Source organism: Argentina anserina, chromosome 7 (assembly GCF_933775445.1).
Source record: "Argentina anserina chromosome 7, drPotAnse1.1, whole genome shotgun sequence".
In the NCBI taxonomy this organism is placed as follows: domain Eukaryota; kingdom Viridiplantae; phylum Streptophyta; class Magnoliopsida; order Rosales; family Rosaceae; genus Argentina; species Argentina anserina.
Window position 1 is genome coordinate 20305066 of NC_065878.1, and position 19614 is coordinate 20324679.

At 38.8% G+C, this 19614-nt stretch overlaps 4 protein-coding genes and 1 non-coding gene across 5 annotated transcripts; 2 read left to right on the forward strand and 3 right to left on the reverse strand.

Annotated features, from left to right (window-relative positions):
- Nucleotides 1-137: 137 nt before the first annotated feature.
- Nucleotides 138-3064, reverse strand: LOC126802058 (probable methyltransferase PMT23). Its single transcript, XM_050529587.1, has 8 exons — nucleotides 2600-3064; nucleotides 2286-2435; nucleotides 1932-2202; nucleotides 1721-1834; nucleotides 1372-1543; nucleotides 937-1173; nucleotides 657-851; nucleotides 138-478 (listed from the first exon to the last, which is right to left on the reverse strand). Exons 1-8 carry the CDS (start codon nucleotides 2999-3001, stop codon nucleotides 274-276), a joined length of 1746 nt encoding a protein of 581 aa, XP_050385544.1. The 5' UTR covers nucleotides 3002-3064; the 3' UTR covers nucleotides 138-273.
- Nucleotides 3065-5221: 2157 nt separating this feature from the next.
- On the forward strand, nucleotides 5222-5303 carry TRNAS-CGA (transfer RNA serine (anticodon CGA)). Its single transcript has one exon. It is a non-coding gene; the product is annotated as a tRNA-Ser (tRNA).
- Nucleotides 5304-5568: 265 nt separating this feature from the next.
- On the reverse strand, nucleotides 5569-8723 carry LOC126803765 (uncharacterized). The gene is made up of 8 exons (XM_050531506.1): nucleotides 8647-8723; nucleotides 7825-7912; nucleotides 7402-7695; nucleotides 7000-7158; nucleotides 6774-6842; nucleotides 6506-6562; nucleotides 6133-6174; nucleotides 5569-6055 (listed from the first exon to the last, which is right to left on the reverse strand). Exons 1-8 carry the CDS (start codon nucleotides 8721-8723, stop codon nucleotides 5936-5938), a joined length of 906 nt encoding a protein of 301 aa, XP_050387463.1. The 3' UTR covers nucleotides 5569-5935.
- Nucleotides 8724-10167: 1444 nt separating this feature from the next.
- Nucleotides 10168-12357, reverse strand: LOC126804018 (ferritin-4, chloroplastic-like). The gene is made up of 8 exons (XM_050531770.1): nucleotides 11931-12357; nucleotides 11581-11664; nucleotides 11439-11499; nucleotides 11255-11342; nucleotides 10898-10959; nucleotides 10689-10754; nucleotides 10537-10600; nucleotides 10168-10421 (listed from the first exon to the last, which is right to left on the reverse strand). The coding sequence occupies exons 1-8, from the start codon at nucleotides 12284-12286 to the stop codon at nucleotides 10369-10371; spliced, it is 834 nt and encodes a 277-aa protein (XP_050387727.1). The 5' UTR covers nucleotides 12287-12357; the 3' UTR covers nucleotides 10168-10368.
- A 5472-nt stretch (nucleotides 12358-17829) lies between these two features.
- On the forward strand, nucleotides 17830-18583 carry LOC126804019 (LOB domain-containing protein 12-like). Its single transcript, XM_050531771.1, has 2 exons — nucleotides 17830-18035; nucleotides 18152-18583. The coding sequence occupies exons 1-2, from the start codon at nucleotides 17871-17873 to the stop codon at nucleotides 18506-18508; spliced, it is 522 nt and encodes a 173-aa protein (XP_050387728.1). The 5' UTR covers nucleotides 17830-17870; the 3' UTR covers nucleotides 18509-18583.
- Nucleotides 18584-19614: the final 1031 nt, after the last annotated feature.

Sequence of the window (19614 nt, forward strand, 5' to 3'; positions counted from 1 at the left end):
GTGTTGTCTCAACAAACAGAACATGGAGAGATATTGTGAACTAGATACATCTGTATTTAGTAATGCATTATACAATTTGACTTATGTAACTCGACCAATATCATTTCATTATTGGTAAGGATATGAATCTCTATCTATGAGTCCTATGACTGGCACTTAATTTTGAAAGGTAATAATAGTTGTAACTGTATGATTCTTTTCTTACAAATAATTAACATGTAGAATTATAGAAGCTTGTACAGGAAAAAAAGCTCAGCAAAAGCTAACTTTCATTCAGGATCTACTTGAACCTCTTGCTGGACGCCAGAAACCTTTCTGACCAATAAGAAATTGATCTTGATGGACTGTAGAAGACCAGTGAAGCGAGTGCAAAATTGGCCTCAGCTTGTCTATTATTTCCATTGTATCTTGAATCACTATATGTCCGCCGGGCCTCAGTACGCGATCCATCTCTACCACTACCTCTACAATGTCGCATCTGACAAAACCGAAGACTATTTAAAACAACGGTAGTTCACCAGAAGTAGTGCACATGAAAAGATAAAGATATACAATGATGCAGTCCGAAAATTATATTCATCAAATGTCAAACTCTGGTAGGTAACAGAAAAGGGGCAAAATGTTTGAGGGTAGTGTGGTAAGGAATCAGCAAGTACCTTTGAGAAAGGCTTTCAAAGAGAAAACTTGAATGCAGTAGATCATAGGTTCGAGGGTAGGTACTCAAAGACTCGCACCAGTCATGATAGAATCCAATCAATCCTCTGTCAAAAATAATAGGCAGAGTATCTGGTAAATGAACAGGAATGACATTCATTACCCATAGAGGCTGATCGATAAGTGCTGCAGCAAATCTGTAAAGCATAAGCTTTAATCAAATTGAACAACAGGAGCATTATTAAGATAAACAAAATGATTGGATGTGGATATGCAACTTACCCTCCATAACCAGCATTCATATCCATTACATTCCGTACACTTGACCAGTTTATAGCAGCATTATTGATATAGGAATTTGACACAAGTGCAGACCAATCTTTAGTGTCCTTGTAGAATTTCTCCTCAGATTCTGACTCAGGTGATAAGCTTAGAGGTTTACTGCTAAGCCTCTCCGGCCAGGGCACAGGCCAACTATATCTAGGTAATTGGGAAAGGCAATTACTAAGAGGCACGTACCTGTAAAACAAAAATCTAGAAGATTAAGTAAAAAGATGAACTGTAGACAAGATTTATGTTGGTCCAAAGTCCAAACCTATGTCTTCTATGCTTAATTGCTTACCATGGCTTCATTCATATGCATCCTCTCACTAAAGTAACAACGACTAGCAATAACAATGTCAATTTGATGGGAGAAGATATATTCCAGAAAATTACCATGAACCAGTTTTCTTCTCTTGAGGGTCACACAAAGGTGGATCATGTGTTTGGCGTTCATTGTAGCAGGACATAGAGTTAGGCTTCTGATATATTACAAGCCCAATTCCAGTTGAATCAAAACTCTTAGCAACAACCTTCCAGCACATTGCTGTTGTCAGAGCCACCATAGCTGCGAGAAAAATGTATGAATATCAAACTTGGATCAGCCTTCACTTTTTATAACAAAATTACTGCTAAACTGTACCCTGATCAAATGATGCAAGGATAAGTTTATGCAATATGGTCATACAGAGAAAGGAAGCCAAACATAAGCATGTCACAGAGAGAGAACGGTCAGCTTACGAACATTTCCATACTTCGCAATCTCTTTCATTATCATCACGATAAACTGGTGTAGCAGACCATAAGAAAAAGCCCCCAGGCCTGAGAATCCTGTTGAGCTCCAATAGTGGTTTCCCACCTGCACCAAAACAAAAAAAAACCATAAAAATAGCAAAGAGAAAACGGCAATGAATAACAAGCAAACTTGATGCTAAGAACTACTATAGAAAATGTACCATCTGCATCCCAGTGAACTCTACACCGCGCACAATGAAGCAAATCAAACGCATCATCCGGAAATGTTAGCCTCTGTGTTCCTATAACCGAGAGAGTTGCAGGAATCCCCCTTTCAAGAGCAAACTGTATCTGAGCTTCATGCTCATCTTTTGGCGCAAACGACATGGTAATAACATTCTTGTCCAGCAAATAACCCCCAAAGCTAGCAACCCCACAACCAACATCTAAAATAACCCTTATATTCTTTCCCCACTCAATAGCCGGCCAAGTCTGCATTGATCAAACAAAATCAAACTCAGAACCAATACAAAATCAAAACCATTACTCGCGGCGAAAAACACACAACGCACTACCTTCTGAATGTACTCAATGTAGTGAGTAACTCCATCCTTGAACTGCGTACCGCCTCCCGGAAAAACAAGATAATCGCCGGACTTCCTCACCCAATTCTGATCCTTCTTGTACTCAACCAGCTTCGGATGAGGTACATTGTCATACCATATCTAGATACACATGGTAAAAGCACCATCAATTCACTATTGAATACTTAACTATACAATCCATCACATTTTCGCAACCACTTTCCCTAAATAGAAACTTTCCACTTCCAAATTATAGACAATTTTTATAAACAACTACAAAACCTACCAAGTAACCAGAAGCTCACCATGTCCCTGCTCTTCGGCCACGGCACCTTCACCTTATACCCCGTCGGCAGCGGCACGAGACACCTCGGAGGCGGCGCCGGGCAATGCCGCTCGCGGTGCTCCATGTGGCGGCGGGACTTCAAGGCCTTGATGGCCTTGAAATTGTCCAGGCAGGGAATGAAATCGGCGGCCAGCGGTCCGGAGCAGAGCGTCCAGGGGATGTTGACGGCGGGTTGAGGAAGAGAGAGGCGGTGGGGCTGTTGAGATTGAGAAGAAGAGGAGGAGGTGAGGGGATCGGAGGAGAGGTAGAGAGGGAAGGGAGTAGAGTTGGTGAAGAGGAGGAGAGTGACGCAGACGAAGAGGACTGTGAGGGCGAAGAGGAATGGGTATTTCCTCTCCTTGAAGAAAACTGAGATTCCCATTTTTGATTTTGAGCTCTGAGCTCTCTGTGTGCGAGAGTGATGAAGTTTTTGGTGATTATAGGAAAAGGTGATCAGCCTAATGACAGGTGTTCGAGTCTCGCAATTATTTTATTTCTGATGCTGACAGTTTTTTCTTCTCATTCATCTTCCCAAGTGCTTCCGATAAAAGCACTGCACCGATAAGTAGTTTTAAAACGTTGAGAAGTACTCTTCATTATTTAGTCGGAATTATGCTACCGGTCAACGGCTCGTACAAGGGTGCTTTTCAAATTTCAATCACGAATTCCTTGGACTCTTGGAGTGCCCATGCAAAAACCACCAAAGAAAGAGCTTTTATATTACAAGAATCACTTTTAACTAAAGCTAGTTCTCGAAGTAACGCCAAACAAGCTGCGAGCTTCTTTCCCCGCCAAGTTTTACACACGTCTTGAGTTGTTGACCGAAAATAATTTAAGGTTTCGCACACAGGCACACAGCAGTGGTATAGGACTTTAAAGTCCTTAAGAACAGCTGGGTTAGTCACTTGGTCTCAAACCAACGGCTCTTGGGATTCTTCACACACATTGCACAGATTGAAAGCAACTGGTATAATCAGACGGCAGAAAAAGGAATCGGGAAAAGAAAATGCACAATCAGAGACGGCATCAGGCATGGAAGTTTCAAATTTGAAGTAATAAGGGCATCTCCAATGGAGATGTCAAATAACTTGTGTCACATTTGATTTTGGCATATGAGGTGTCAAAGTCAAATTTAACAAAATTTTGCTCCAATGGATGTGTTATAATTTGAATATTATTTTATCAATTTGACATAGGAAGAGAGAGAGAGAGAGAGAGAGAGAGAGGAGAGAGAGAGAGAGAGGAGAGAGAGAGAGAGAGAGAGAGAGAGAATATCAAAGGGAAATAGTAAAAAATTAAAAGACATGAGTGGTTTGATATGTTAAATTTGACATAAAGAAGTCATTAGTCAAATCCACCTATTACCATATGTATATGGCTATTCGGTTGGAGAATAGGGCTTAATGTAAAAAAAAAGCCGTTGGGCTGACATGTCCAAAATAACTAATGGACTAGAGATGTTCTAAGGCATGTCTTGTAATCCTTCATAAAAAAAACTCCTAAACGGGTAAACAGGCAAAATACATCTATCATACAATACTTTAAAATCGGTTGGCTTCGATAATTTATGTGTCTATATGATAGTTTCAGAAATTAATAAACCTTAATTCTCAGTGGAGAAAAATTCATATACTCTTCTTAAAATTTTGCCTTATAAAAAATAGACTTGCTTGAGAAAATTGGTTAAGACGTTATCTATGCCCACAACTGTTTCCACTTTATAATGCCCGGCCTGCGTTCTCCTAGTCAACTTCTCCCATTCCAGTGTCGTCTTCATCTTCACTACCTGTATCACCGGCAACCTCCTCATTCTCTTGGCGGAGCTACTCATGTGCTCTTGCAGTAATTTATTTTCCTTTTCACTCACCTGCACAAGTACACCATATTAGACCCAAACTAAAAAAAAAGTAATTCTATGCAAGGTCAAGAACCAATTGGAGCTGGCTCCAGATTATGGATTACAACGTCAATGCTCTGAAACAATATTCACTTGCAACAGAACAAAAATATGGAAGCGAGTTGGTACTCTGTACTGACCACTCTTGGTGCTTCCTTCCCCACTAGTTTCCTCTAGTGATGCTCAATTGCTTTTGTGCAGGCTTCAATTGCATTGCCTAGGACTGTTATACCTTGTTCCTGACAAACAAAGAACAGAAATCAAGAATTTCATTAGCAAAGAAACCAGTGACAGACCATTGCATGCTGTATTCAAGTGAGAATAGAGGAATTCAATGATATAAATCAAAATACAATAGCAGTTTAAAGACATAACTGAGCTTATTGCCATAAGCACATCAATCGCAGCTTACTGCTAAACATTCAAGATTGAATGTGCAGATAAGAACATTGAAATGGATAAACCAGCCAATAACAAACTCTTTTTGAAGAACATAGAAACGTGCAACATATGGTAAATCAAATAAAGTAATTACACAAGTGCAGAGTTAAAGCGAGCGAAAAGTTCTGAACGTCCAAGCAGACAACAAACAAGTGCATGTTGTCTATTTATATAGGAGGGGAAGTCATTTCACTCTCCATGCATGCCCTCTCTTGGGTAAAAGTCGTGTAAATTTACTAAATCGGTATACTGAAGAGCACTGGTGTCGATATGTCCGAGTGGTTAAGGAGACAGACTCGAAATCTGTTGGGCTTTGCCTGCGCAGGTTCGAATCCTGCTGTCGACGCCATACCCCTTTTCATTTTTTGCCTCTTGTAATGTTCGATCCGCATTTCTGTGTTTTATCTCAGTTTCCGTTAACAGTTTTGTCAATCGTATAAGAAGAGGCAACTGTTTGTGTTGAGCCTCATTGACTCATTATAAAGACCTTCAAGGAGCTAATAGATCATTTTGCATATTAAACTATGAGCTACCAGGCAAAGACGGTGATAAGGAAAACGTACATGATATGAAGGTGAAAATTAAGTCAAATACAATGACATGTTATGACCTGAGTATTTGTTTGTTTTTGTGAACATACGAACAGAACTATCTACTTAGGAACTACAAAGTTTGTGTTAGGATCCATCACTCCAAAAACGCGTTAGAACAGCAAGGTGGCTAAGCAGTTGTGTTACAGGCAAAGCTACAAGATGCTGATGATATAGACCTCTCAACTCTATCGCCAGCTGGGTTAATTCAGAACGCAGAGACTTCTGTATCGGGACAAAGACGAGTTGTTTCGGTATTTAGCAACAGTTTCCACAAAACGTTTTAAGTCTACCAGAAGATGGCTGCTAATGCGAGCTGATAAAGCCCTAGTTGCAGCAGTAGAAAAGGGGAGTGCCACAAACTTTCCTACCTCACTTGAAAGACAAACTACAATTCACTGCAGCTAGCATCATTCCCCTTACTGGTTGCAGGCTTCTGCTCTTGCTGTCCTTTTATATTGCAAACTGCATTGTAGTCATGCTTCAAGTGAGGAGCAACTACTTTTTCCTGGTGAAACACGAATTGTAAGATTAGCATAATGCGACACAATATCAGTAAATACTGGTGCAGGTAAAAAACAGTACCTTGAAAACATCAAGTGGACAAAGGTTGGAACCATCACAACCCTGCAAGGCAAAACACAAAATGTCAATACATATAACGAAATTGACAGAGGTATACTGATAGTATTTGTTCCCAAAACAGCTAACCGTGGTCTGGCACTAAAACTGGAGTGCAAGAAAATAATGACATTTTTGAATTACTGTCTGCACGTGAAACCGCTGAAGAAAATAATGAGAGTTTAATCATCCCAAATAGTGATGTCTATACATGCACGCCCATTTGTAATATTCAGGTTGAAACCATCAGAATCACATTATGTCAACGAGGGGGTGGTAACACTACAATTTGATGTATCATACATTCATTTTTGAATGCTAATTCATCCGGCAGTACCTCAGAGGGGCTGAAAAGCGCACAAGCTTGATTAGTTATATTCAATAAGGATGCCTCCTGCCAAATTAAAAACAAACAAATCATAGTCATTTTTCAAACTTTACTACAGGAATAATTAATTCACAAGTCTAAATTCGGCTTATACAATATGTTCGCGTTTAAAAGAAGAAAGTGATTAACTACCTGTTTGCAGAGAAACCAGAGGGAAGCCATGTCCTGCTTGTAAAGCTCAACTTGTAACGCCGTTTTATTGCAGAAGTAATTTCACCAAAGACTGGTTCCTTAAGCTTATCGACAGATGGCTCTTGACTGTTCCGATAGCTCTGCATACATGAATCTACATCAGCACAACATTGCAGATGTATTATAAAAATAAAGATTATAGAACACCAAGTACTGTTTAACCAATCACACCAGCCAATGGTCCATAATCAGAGTTTATGTTTATGCATGTGTCTTATCTACAAAAGAAAATTGATCAAATCAGCATGTACCTTGTAGTTATCGCAACAATCATGAAACCTCAGCACTATATCATTTGCCTGGCTTTCACTGGTTACAGCAAAAGCTTGATGTTTTCCTGGCCCAAGATTTCCTTTGCCACTGAACAACCCCATGCCGAATGCCACCGCACTGGCTGACGCCCGAGGGATCTGCCAAGTTAATAATTAAATATGATCCATAAATACATATGTTCTTAGCGTTCTGAAAGGCAGAGACATAATTTACTTTGCTGTTTAAAGAGTCACCAATGATTACAGTCAGTGGCAGCTTTTCATAGGAAAAATGGCCAACCTAATTACACAGCTCTAGTGGAGTACTGAAAGCTTCTAAAACAAAGCTGCTGATGGCAGTAATTATAGTCGAATGTGTTTATAAGTGTCAATGCAGCTTACCTGAGAAGACTTGATGGGATAAACATTTGGATGGTAATCTTCGTCAAACAGACTCTGAAACCTTTCTCTAGTCCCAACTCCCAGCTCATAGAGCTCCTCCTCCCCTTGGACAGTCAATTGTCCATCGTTTCGTTTCCCCTTCCAAGGCGATTCCCATTCCTTTAACCATTCAGGAACCTTTTCCAAAGGCTGTTTCTGCTCTTCTGCTTCCTTAACCAACGAAGCCAGACGAAGCGCCAGATTGTCCAACTCCTTCATCCTTTTCTCCGTCGGAAAACGAGTTCCATGCCTTGCCTGTGAAAATAACCACATCAGCAATGTTAAAATCTTATCCCAACTCTAAAAATCCAGCAAGGTAATCTCAATCCTAAGCTATTTACTAGCTGAATCAACTTGCGCATCGAATTTCACAAAGAAAATTACCACAAGATTCAAGTGAATGGGAATGCAGCCGTCTGGAACCTCAGAGGCCACAAATGAATTGCCGGCGACGTCATTAACGGCGCCGTACCTGCCACACGAAACACATCCATCAACTACTTCCTTCACAATTCACAATTTCACTATTCAAACATCCCTAAGTTGATCTCAGATTATATACAGAAGAATACAAATCAAAAAACTTAATCCACCGAGCTCTAAATGAAGCTCGGAAGCAAATGTAGCTATGAAATCTATTTAAGGCCCAATTCTCCGGTCGTTCGTTTCTCTCTGGAAGAGCTTTACACTATCTATGCTCGAGTCTTTTCGAACATTTCCCATTAACACATTTTTATCAATCATATACGTCTCTGCTATTATTCTGACGATTAAAATAGTTGTACAAGAATTGAGGAATGCAAAATGTAGCTATGGAGTTTTCAGGTTGAAGCCCGAGAATGAGCGGCAGGCCAGTGTTACACACACTGCTACAACATAGTCTCATTGATCTCTAGTTGTAAGAGACCTCGAACTAAGGCACACTTGAAGGTAGGTTGAGCAATGAGCTTTGATTAGTAGATTTTGCTGATAGTAAAGCTATAAAGACCATGAAGGGACGAACAGATTTTAGATATCTAAACTATGATCTCCCAGGCAAAACAGGATAAGAAGATCATGTACGTTTTACTCTTCACAACATATAGTTGCAGGTGTCGATTTGTGTAGGATAACTAGGACTCATCTCTCCAAAAGCACGTTAGAGTAAAAACAGTGTTAGGAGCCAAGATACAAGTGCCAATGAAAGAAAACTCTCAACTCCATCACCGACGAGTTCTTTCGGTATTAAGAACATTTTCAACAAAACCTTCAAGTCTCCTAGAAGATGGCAACCACTGAGACATGTTAAAGCCAGAGTTTCAGAAGTGGAAAAGGGGAAAAAGAGTGCCACAAACTTTCCAACCTCATGGAACGACAAACTACAATTCGTCGTGGGTATCATCATTCCTCTTTGAGAAAAGCAAACGGAACAGTTGATAGTTTTATGATCATGGCATTTTGGATATGTTTCTTAGTTTCATTTATTTATTTTGGGTATAAATCTGATGTTTTCTTTGAATTATTTGTGTTTCCAGATGTTATCTCAATCCCAAAAACAAATGGGAATTTCCGTCTCCTTTATGACACAAATGGCCGGTTCCGTCTCCTTTGTTTGTTTGTTTTTTTGAGCTACATCACTTGAACAGAAACTGCAATTAAAGCTTAGAGTCAATGGAAAAGAACTGCACTTGTATCATTGTTTATCACTCCCTGAATTCACAGTTTATTTCAAGTTCTATCGTTACCTGCATAATGCATATTAAATGTGGAAATCATTAAGTTATGTACTTATGTGTGCATAGAGTACTCTGTACTCTCACTAGAAAGAAAATGTGTAAATGGAGTAAAATAAACAGGCTACCAGCCAGAAGCAAACATTATCCTAAGGTGGTAAATGTAGGTAAATATTAACTTTTTGTACAGAAGTACATTCATCTGATATCTTCAGCATGTTGATACTCTTCTGCAGTTTAAACTATGCAAAGTTCGGTCAGAAGAATATCCCCTACATTTAACACTTCTGAAAGGCCAATGACACCATCAAGCTTGACCTAGAAACCAATAAGATCACTGACTTCATTAAGTTTGATGTTGGGAATGTGGTCATGGTCACTGGTGGAAGGAACAGGGGGCGTGTTGGTGTCATCAAGAACAGGGAGAAACACACAGAGAAGTTTTGAGACCATCCACGTACAGGACTCAACTGGTCATGAGTTTGCAACCCGTTTGGGAAATGTGTTCACCATTGGCAAGGGAACAAAGCCAGTGTTGAGTCTGCCCAAGGGAAGAGGTATTAAGCTATCGATCATTAAGAAGGACAGAAAGAGGCAAACTGCTCAACAAGCACCAGCCGCATAACTCTGAGTAGTTTCAAATTTTGATTCTCTTGTTCAGTGCTTGGACCAACGCGCAATGAAATTTTATATGCAGAGCTTCTTGAATGTCATTATCTCACTCCTTATGGATCTTTAAGGTCTACCTCAGCTCAATATAAGTGAACTAGTGTTCTGAGTTATCAGGACCAAGAATAGCAGATGGTTGCTACTGTAGAACAATTTCAGTGGCCTTCGGTTGTAAACAGGCACCGTTTGATATTTTGGTACAATATGCGAATGTTATGGCCGAGCCGCAGAAGAAAAGGCTTTTCAATTTTTTCTATCAGAGATTTTGCATCCTGTTTGTTGGTGTTTTCATATACCAATATTGCAAATGAGAAGTTGAGAAGAAAGGCCAACCTCCACCAGAGAATAACAGTAAAAGATCAAGCATTGATTAAAAACAAATCACCAGTTCATTAGGTGCTACATTTAAATGACTTCCACAAAACTTTTGCGCACTAGACTTAAAAAACTACCAAAAGTTACTAACCAGAAAGTCAAAAACTCATGAACTAGAACCAACAAGAGAAAGTTTGAGACTGGTAACCCTGAACAAAAAGTGACGATTGGCTCATAACGCAGCAACCTCATCATGTAGTAGCATCTGATCGAAGTGCCAAACCCCTGAGATGCACATAAAGAATTGTATGGATTAAAGTACGTCACATATTGGAATGTATAAAAGACGCTAAACTAAGATCCATAAATATCTCAGTGAAACTGAATTGCCGGTGCCTACCATGTCCTTTACCAACCCTCCTGAGTTGAGCTACATACTCTGAGATCTTCTTGATTGCCTCCACCTAAAAAAAGTAGGGAGATAATGAACATCATGATCCAATAGCCCTATAATCAAACTCATGATAAACAGGGAGAGGCGTCAGGAATTACCTGCTCAGCCAAAAACTCGCTTTCAACAAAATCAGATAGTTGCACATCTTTGTTCTTGTCAGCGACCTGTCAGATATAACCTTGTTAGGAAGTAGCAAATGGAGATCCATCAATCTAAACGGTCCCATGTTATCAACTAGTTAGAAACTATTACTAATCATCAGTTGGTCCAAACGACCTAAGCGAGCAGTAAAGAAAAGATGACTTACATGGTGCAAATTCAGCAGCTTTTCATTTGTCAATTTCTCTAGAGACAATGCAAGCTCCATTGCTACATCAAAATGAGGCCAGAATTAAAGCTAACAAAAAAAACACAATAAACATACAACATTACAGTAACCCTTGAAAAAATGGTCAATTATAAAGCAAACCAAGTTTAAGGCCAGGCCCTTCTCTTGTTAGTTTGTTGTTTTTATACGTGTATAATCCAAACACACTTGGCTGACATGTATCAGGTATCCACCTTTTTCATTCAAACCCTTGTATATCACATATGAGGACATTAAAGATCTCATGCATCAACGAAACACCACAAATACATAAAAGTGAAGCCCAATATAACTCACCATATAAAGCATCTCCCTTCTCAGCATGATCAAACTCAGAGACAGGCATCAATATTGATTGCAATTTCACTCTTCCACCGCGCTTATTCTGTGTTACCAAAAACACAAATTTAGTTCAACAACTCAGAAATCAAACTAGAAACACATACAGATCATCAAAAACACTCAAAACTAATCAAAATACCTGATATTCCATCAATTTCTCCGCATGACCCCTCTCTTCCTCACTCGACTCCTTGAAAAACCTGCACACAACAAAACCATCAACATCCAACTCACAGTAAACAAAACACTCAAATGAGTTCCGAGAGTTTCAAAGACATTACTTGGCCAGGCCCCTGAGTGCCACATTGTCCCTGTCGAAATAGGCATACATTGCATGGTACACATACGAAACGTTGTACTCCACACTAAAATTCCACCAAACAACCCAATGAAATCGTCAGCGAACATAGCACAATTGAACTTAATAAGCAAAGCTCACAGACACGCCCAATTTCATTACTTCCAACACTCAAAACAGATCAAAATTGCATCACACACCAATACACAGATACAAAAATCCTCAAATTAATTCACCAAAACTATAAACACTATAATTCAATAGCTATAAAGTCACATTTCATTTCGAAAATTTAGAAACACGAATATATGGCAGAGATAAGCAAAAACTCACTTGATCTGTTCATTAATAGCAGCCTCGCTATCCTCACTGTACTTCTGGCGAGCCAGAGAGACCTGAGGGAGAGTAGGAACGAGATCCAGCTCCTTCTTCACCTCCTCAAACGGCTCGAAAACCACACCGGTCAGCGGCCGGTTGCTCGCGCTCTTCGCCGCCGCGCAGACCACGCTCCCGATGTCATTCCTCGCCGGCGATGACCGGATAGACACGAACAGAGACGTCGACGAGTTTAGCGTAGCGGCAGGGTAGGAAATCGAGGAAGGAGAAGACGACAGCGGAGCGGAGGAGAGAGCCAGGGTCTCGCTGCGAGTCGTCCACAGAGACGACGCCGGAGAAGCCTTGAGAAGCATGGTGGTGATTTTCAGAGAGGGAATTAGGGTTGAATCGAAGAATCGAAGAAGAAGAAGAAGAAGAAGAAGAAGAAGAAGAAGAGGCGTGTGTGGTTGTGGAGGTGAAATGAGGTTTAGTGTAGTGGATTATAAGGGTGGCTGAGGAGTGTGGTGGCCTTCGGATGTGGAGCATCTGGACGGCGGAGATTGAGTGGTGAGACTGAGCGCGTGGCGGGCTTGTGGCTAAGTTCGTTTTTCAAAGGAAATATCTTGTATTCGGGTCGTTTTTTGGTCCATTTTTGGCGTTGAAAATGGTCGGGAATTACGGGTTTGCCTTTTTTGTGGCCAAGAGAAAGTTAGAGGATTTTTCCTATTTTTGGTACTTGATAATTATGAAGAGTTCAATTCTGGGTCGGACACTCCGGCTTATATGGTATTGTCGGAATCTTTGGGAAACTGATAAAAATCATCAACTGCATATCTGAAATGAATTGTATAAAAGTTATAATAATAAAAGATTAGTCTATACGTACAATTATGTGCTTATGGCTTAACAATCGTACTGACCGATGAAATTTTAGGGAGCAGAAAAAATAAGAAACTTTTTTATGGAAGTAATAAGAAATTTTTTGAAGATCACATTTATTGAATACCGCCCTAGTTTATTTGAGAAATTATCAAATATATCAATGATACAAATTTGGGTAATGGTGATGCGATTTGTTGAAGACATCGAACTCATTGATAAGTTCACACGCACAATAATTTACTACTCTTTATCTTTAATTGCATGATAGTGATAAAATTTAACAAATGCAAGGCGCTCGACTCTTGAGACTCATATCATATCCGCTCCTGCTTAAATAGTAGAGTTTTTTTCACCAACAGTCCCTCAACTCTGGTGTACCTACCAATGTGATACCTCAACTCTTAATCGTACCAATGTGATACCCACACTCTAGTATTGCTATCATTGAAGTACTTCCGTCAGTTTTTTTCAACTTTTCCGTTATCTTGGTGACGTGGCAGGTACGTGAGGCCCACAAAGAGGGTTAAAAGACAAAATTAACCTCATCTGAGAGGAGCAATGTTTTTCCCGCCCTTTACCTTGAGAAAGACACCCAACAATTCCAATTTTGGCGCCAATTTTCACTCCCTACTCCTTAATTTGTGTCTAATATCTAAACTAAAGAACTACCGCCAACCAGTCGACCACAATCTGATAAAACCTAGATCAATCTCATTTTCTATTTTTACCCTAGCACTTGTTAAACTAACAGAATAAATATATAAATTTATATGGAACATCTCATTTCCACAATCTTATAACGAATATTGAATTTCGTTAAGTTATGTGTTTTTATATTCTTATGAGATTGTGGAAATGAGATGTTCCATATAAATTTATATATTTATTCTGTTAGTTTAACAAGTGCTAGGGTAAAAATAGAAAATGAGATTGATCTAGGTTTTATCAGATTGTGGTCGACTGGTTGGCGGTAGTTTTTTAGTTTAGATAAGAGACACAAATTAAGGAGTAGAGAGGGAAAATTGGCGCCAAAATTGGAATTGTTGGGTGTCTTTCTCAAGGTAAAGGGCGGGAAAAACATTGCTCCTCTCAGATGAGGTTAATTTTGTCTTTTAACCCTCTTTGTGGGCCTCACGTATCTGCCACGTCACTAAGATAACGGAAAAGTTTAAAAAAATTAACGGAAGTACTTCAATGATAGCAATACTAGAGTCTGGGTATCACATTGGTACGATTAAGAGTTGAAGTATCACATTGGTAGGTACACCAGAGTTGAGGGACTGTTGGTGAAAAAAACTCTAAATAGTAACACGAGTCTTCCCTCTAATTATTTGAGTGAATAAAGTCAATGAACAAATTAATGCCTTCTAGGGTTATCTATAAAGGTGCATGGATACATTGGATTGAATTGCACAACGTCTCCGAAGATAATCAAATAAACTAGAAACCAGAAAGGGCCAAATATGGGCCAACTGTGCATGACAGGCAAGACAGGCAAGTTTTGTCTTCAAGCAATTGCTGATCTATATCAGTGAGACAGATGGAATCTCTTGGTGGATTTCCTTCTTTTTACTATGTGGAAGGGAAAAACTACATTGGGTGATTGTTAAAGGGAGTTACTTGAGACATTATATGATTAAACTTTGATTTGAGGCTTTGAGCATTTTCAATTACCTACTTACATAATCATGTCCTAAACCTCAAAATTTCAAGGTTCTCCTATAGTAGTCCTGTGGCTTTGAAGGTTAGATGACTTTTATTATGAAATTTTTTTCTCATTAATTGATCATAGAATTAGTCGAGACTCTTGTTTAAAAGAGGTTAACTGCTAACTTTATGCATCAAGCTTATGATTACTTAAGTAAGCTATTCCTCCTCTTCCTTGTTTGAACTTTGGAAAAGGACAATTAGCAAAAGAATTGGCAAGGTTCATGTGGGCTAAACAGTTCCATTTCCAATTTGATTGGGCGTAAATGCGTAGTATATTATCATAAGAATATCATTATGAACTTTTAACTATTTGTTGAAACTTGAAACTGGACACATCTTATTTTAGCTTTTGGGCCTTGTTTAAGTCAGAGTAAAGATTTCCTTAAAATGAAAATCATTTTTTATACATCTGGGAAGCCCAAATGAGACGCGAATATTTTTGGAGTTTAGAAGTGTTCTTCAAGCGTATCTCATTAGAAGCTAGGACTCTAATCTGATGATTCTGATCGAGACAATGCGAGATGGTGCGGTTTCGAGTCACATGCAAAAGAAAATGAAGACCGGAATATTATGGCATGCAGTCGATCACAGGCCATCGATATTAAGCTTTAACTTTCTTCTTTAAATTATATATCGATACTACTATTGATACCTAAGCTATTCATCGATCCATGGATGCAGATATATATAATGTGATTGCATTGATATCAGCTGGACATAGATCGATCCATGAATCCATGATTACCTTAAGAATTCTGAATTGAGTAAGACATTGTTAATTGGCAACGAGATTACCAATGTGGAAAGATTAATAAAGAATAAAGAAAGGGAGGAAACCATAATTAACCCGTGTTTCTTGGTTCGCAGTAATCAGAATCAATAAGAACAGAACAGTATCAGTATCATATATGAATTCGATACATAGCAAAAAAAAACTAAGCATGAGCACGATGCTCGCTCTCATTAAATGCTTGTGTTAGAGGTCTCATGTTTCTCCTTGTATCGTGGTCAAGATGTCTGTTTCTTCCTCATAGTTTATTTTGCCCTCAAAGTTTAGCTAGCTAGATTCTCACAGTAACCAATTGATTAATTAAGCAGCAAGGTGATATCTTAATTACCCCCTCTAATATATCTTACCCTCGATAAAAACTGAGTAGGATTCTGAATGATCTATGTTGATTCTGACATTGATTTACCCCTTGTTCATCACAAAGTAAGGTTAAATTGTATGCACAAAACTCTACAACTTATAACGTACGTGACATATATAGATCCATTTAAGTGGTATATAAATCTGAAATATTTATGATATTCTAATATGATAATGAAAGTTTCCTAAATTTAATGTCAAGAGATAGCATATATATATGCCAAGTTGCAAACGTGCATACATTCAACGGCAAAGGGTGTTTTGTTTTGGAATCATGAAAAACAAGCTTGCGTGGAAATCTGTGCGAGTGCGAGACGATCGACTTATTGTATACATTACTTTGTCATATTCGAAGGAATGGTTTCAATTAAACAATCCATGTGTCTCCTTCGAATATAGGGTCTCACTAATTTGGTGATAGGGTCGATCGGTTTGGATTGCTCTTTCATTTCCCATTTTTATTAAACTTATACGCTGATAGTTATAAAAATCACCGGATAATTAGTACTCTCGATCTACACATATATGCATGTTTTCTGCCTGCTTTATACTTTGATCATATGATATATTCGGTCAAATGATCCTGAATGATCTAGGATCATATTCACAGAAAAAAAATCTTTGCACTTGTATAGTATTTGACTATTTGTATAAATAATTAAATATACATAATACATACGTCGATCAAGACCTGTGAGTGCATCTGTGCATGGGTTGTTCCATGCATGAGTATTAGGTCACGGGATCGATCAGTCTTCGTCTCGAGTGTTCTTACATCAGGTGCTGTCATGGTGATGTTCCTAGTTAATTAAGGAGATCTCAATACGGATCTGCTTGCGTGCTTGGCTTATTAACCAAATAATAATTAAACACATACGACTTGAGGTGTATATACCCGATCTTCCCCTTTCTAGTTGGCAATAATTGAAAAAATTAACTACGTACGCAACAACTAAAAAAACCAGAGCAGTTCATTATTCAAAGAGTACGCTTGTACCCAAAGTAGGACAAGAGGGTAGCTAATTGATCTCTTTCAAGTATAAGACAAACAATTCTGGTTTATATATTCTGCTTCAGGAAACTGATCGAAGCACTTCGTACTTAATGGTTGTACTGATTAATTAAGAAGTAATTAGATATACCATTATAACTAGTTAAGTAAGAAACTCAACCAAGATCGATGCATGTAACCTCATGTATGATGACTCTACATATTTGGCATTCTCTTAATCCTCTTATGCAGAGGTTTGAGTGCGACCTCGAGTTTGTTGGTTTGTATTCTCCTCTGCCTTCTGTGCCTAAAAAAAAAATGAATGCAAAACCCTTTCTATGAGGAAAATTAATGTCAGACACTAAACTCTGGAGCTTTGTCGATTCTACTAAATCGTTCCACAAGTTGGTCAAAACAATAATGAAGAGAAAAGATTTATACCAAGCAGACAAGTTGATCAATATCAGGCACAATGAAATGCAACCAGCTGCTAGCAGAGTGGATACTACTTGGTCTTCGGGGTATAGATCGAGCAGTACGTGCATGCTAGTCTACTAGGTGATTTCAATATGACATGTAATTTTGAAATGTAATTATTTATATAGTGTATTAGTGAAATCAAAATTAATGACTTACCTGATATATCTTTCTTTTGGACCATATTGATCTAATGATTTTAATAAATGATTTTAGTCATTTGGATTGTAAAATAAGCTCAAGAGGACGGAGCAAGAGCAATCATTTGTCTGTGTTCACGTGAATGCTTGTGGGTTCATATCTGTGTTTCTAACACACCATCACATCACATCACAACACATCATGTTTAAAATCTCACTTTCTTGGTATTAATTTTAAGTTGGGGTGGTAATTGTTAATTTTCTTCATCGGAATTCCATCTGTGCGTAAAAAGAAGATGGCCGGAAATAAACCAAGAAGAAGTGAAGAACCGAGATTAAGAGCTAATCTCGCATTGTATATATTTTACAAATTAATGGTAGTCACTACATAAATTATTTTACAAACGAGTTTACTGTTGTTAGATTTTTGATTTATCGCACGCTAGGAGTGAAAGCTCAGTACTGCTCACTCGGTACAACTACTATAAATATCCACCTCTCGTCCCATTTTCTCCAAGTTGTTTTAGTCTCACATTCTCAACTGTCACAGTCCTCTTCTATAGTCCTCTCCTTTCCAGGCCTCTCCAAACCTTTCCCAAGCCAAATATATGGCAGGCGGAAATGGAACTTCACCATGCGCTTCTTGCAAGTTGCTGAGACGCCGATGCACCCAAGACTGCATTTTTGCTCCTTACTTTCCCTCCAATGACCCCCACAAGTTCGCCATCGTGCACAGAGTCTTTGGTGCTAGCAACGTTAGCAAGATGTTACAGGTACTTGATCAGCTAGCTTAGATATTCGAGGAACTAGGTCCAAAATGAGCTTTTCACCAAAATCCTGGGTGGAAAGATTAACTAATCTTCTGTTTTATGGTTTATGATGTGTGCAGGACCTTCCTGTTCACCAGAGAACAGATGCTGTGAGCAGTCTAGTGTATGAAGCCAATGCAAGAGGGAGAGACCCAGTTTATGGATGTGCTGGTGCCATTTCTTGCCTGCAAAACCAAGTCTCTGAGCTGCAAATGCAACTTGCTGTGGCACAGGCCGAGGTCCTCTGCATTCAGATGCAGCAAGAGTCTATGGTACTCCCTTCTGAGCCGATCGATTCGTGCACAGACGATGAGAGGACATATTTCCTCAACAACAATCTTCCTCAGTACCTCAACTTTCCCTCTTCTAGTTCTAGCGGTGTCATCCATGACTCTCTTAAGAGGGAAGGCATCTATGGACATGACATGGTCTCATAACTATGCTCTCTTTTATTGTAGAGTATTTTTAATCTATCGTCAGTTCGATATACAATTTTGACTCGTTCTCCGAAAGTTTAAGTTCCGAAGTAGCGGCTCTAATTTCATAGGTTCTTAGTTTGAAACCTCTCAACCTTCTCTTCCATCTTTTTGTCGAGTAGGGCTCTCTCTCTCTCTCTCTCTCTCTCTCTCTGCCTACAAACGAACGTCTTATCATAATCAGACAGATCAGGGGTGACTTGGAAACATGGTTAAGAATCTAAGATGATAATTATGTCAAGTTGTCAACTCTGCATGTGATAAGAGTGAAGTAAACTGTCTCCTCACTAAGCACTTATTAAACAAGCGCTGATAAGCTTCTACCCATGGATATAAAAGTACTCATACATGCAAAAAGGGTCGGTGGCCATTTCAAACAATCTACAGCAAGGGACATACATCCTTGTAATGAATGAATTAAAACCACACCTAATCCACAAGTTTTCTTGGTTTTTTATAAGCTGCGGCAGCTGAAACCTTTGCTTCTTTACTAGATTTTTGGTATGCCAAACAGGTTTTCAATGCCTCATGTATTGTGCCAGTTTGATATTTGTTGTTAAAAGGTACCTAATAAGCCAAACACGAGAATTTTATGGAAACTGGTTCTGTTGCAAGAAGGACAAATCACTTGCATGCTGCTGAACTTTCCAAAACCCACTTAGTCATAAAGTTCTAAACAAGTCACAGAAAATGAGGGGTTTCTAGTATTAAACTGATCATTCAGTTTTGTGTTTCCTCACATGCCAGAAGATTCCATTATGTTTGTTTACAAATCGAAAACTACTAAGTTTCATACTTCACAATCCAAGCCTTCCAAGTTTAGGAAAAAAAGAACAACGACTGCAGAAGTGCAGATTATTATAATTAACTTGGTTAATTAGTCATGAAAGAAAACAGAAGAAGCTGAATGCTTGATCAAAATTTGTGAATTCTACTTTATAATATGGTTTCTGAACTAATTCATCTCTCAGTACACTATATGTCAGATCCAGGAACGGCTTTAAAAGTTTGAGGAAAGAACCAAAATACAACGATTGAAGATTCCACCTACTAGCTTAGTTTAATGA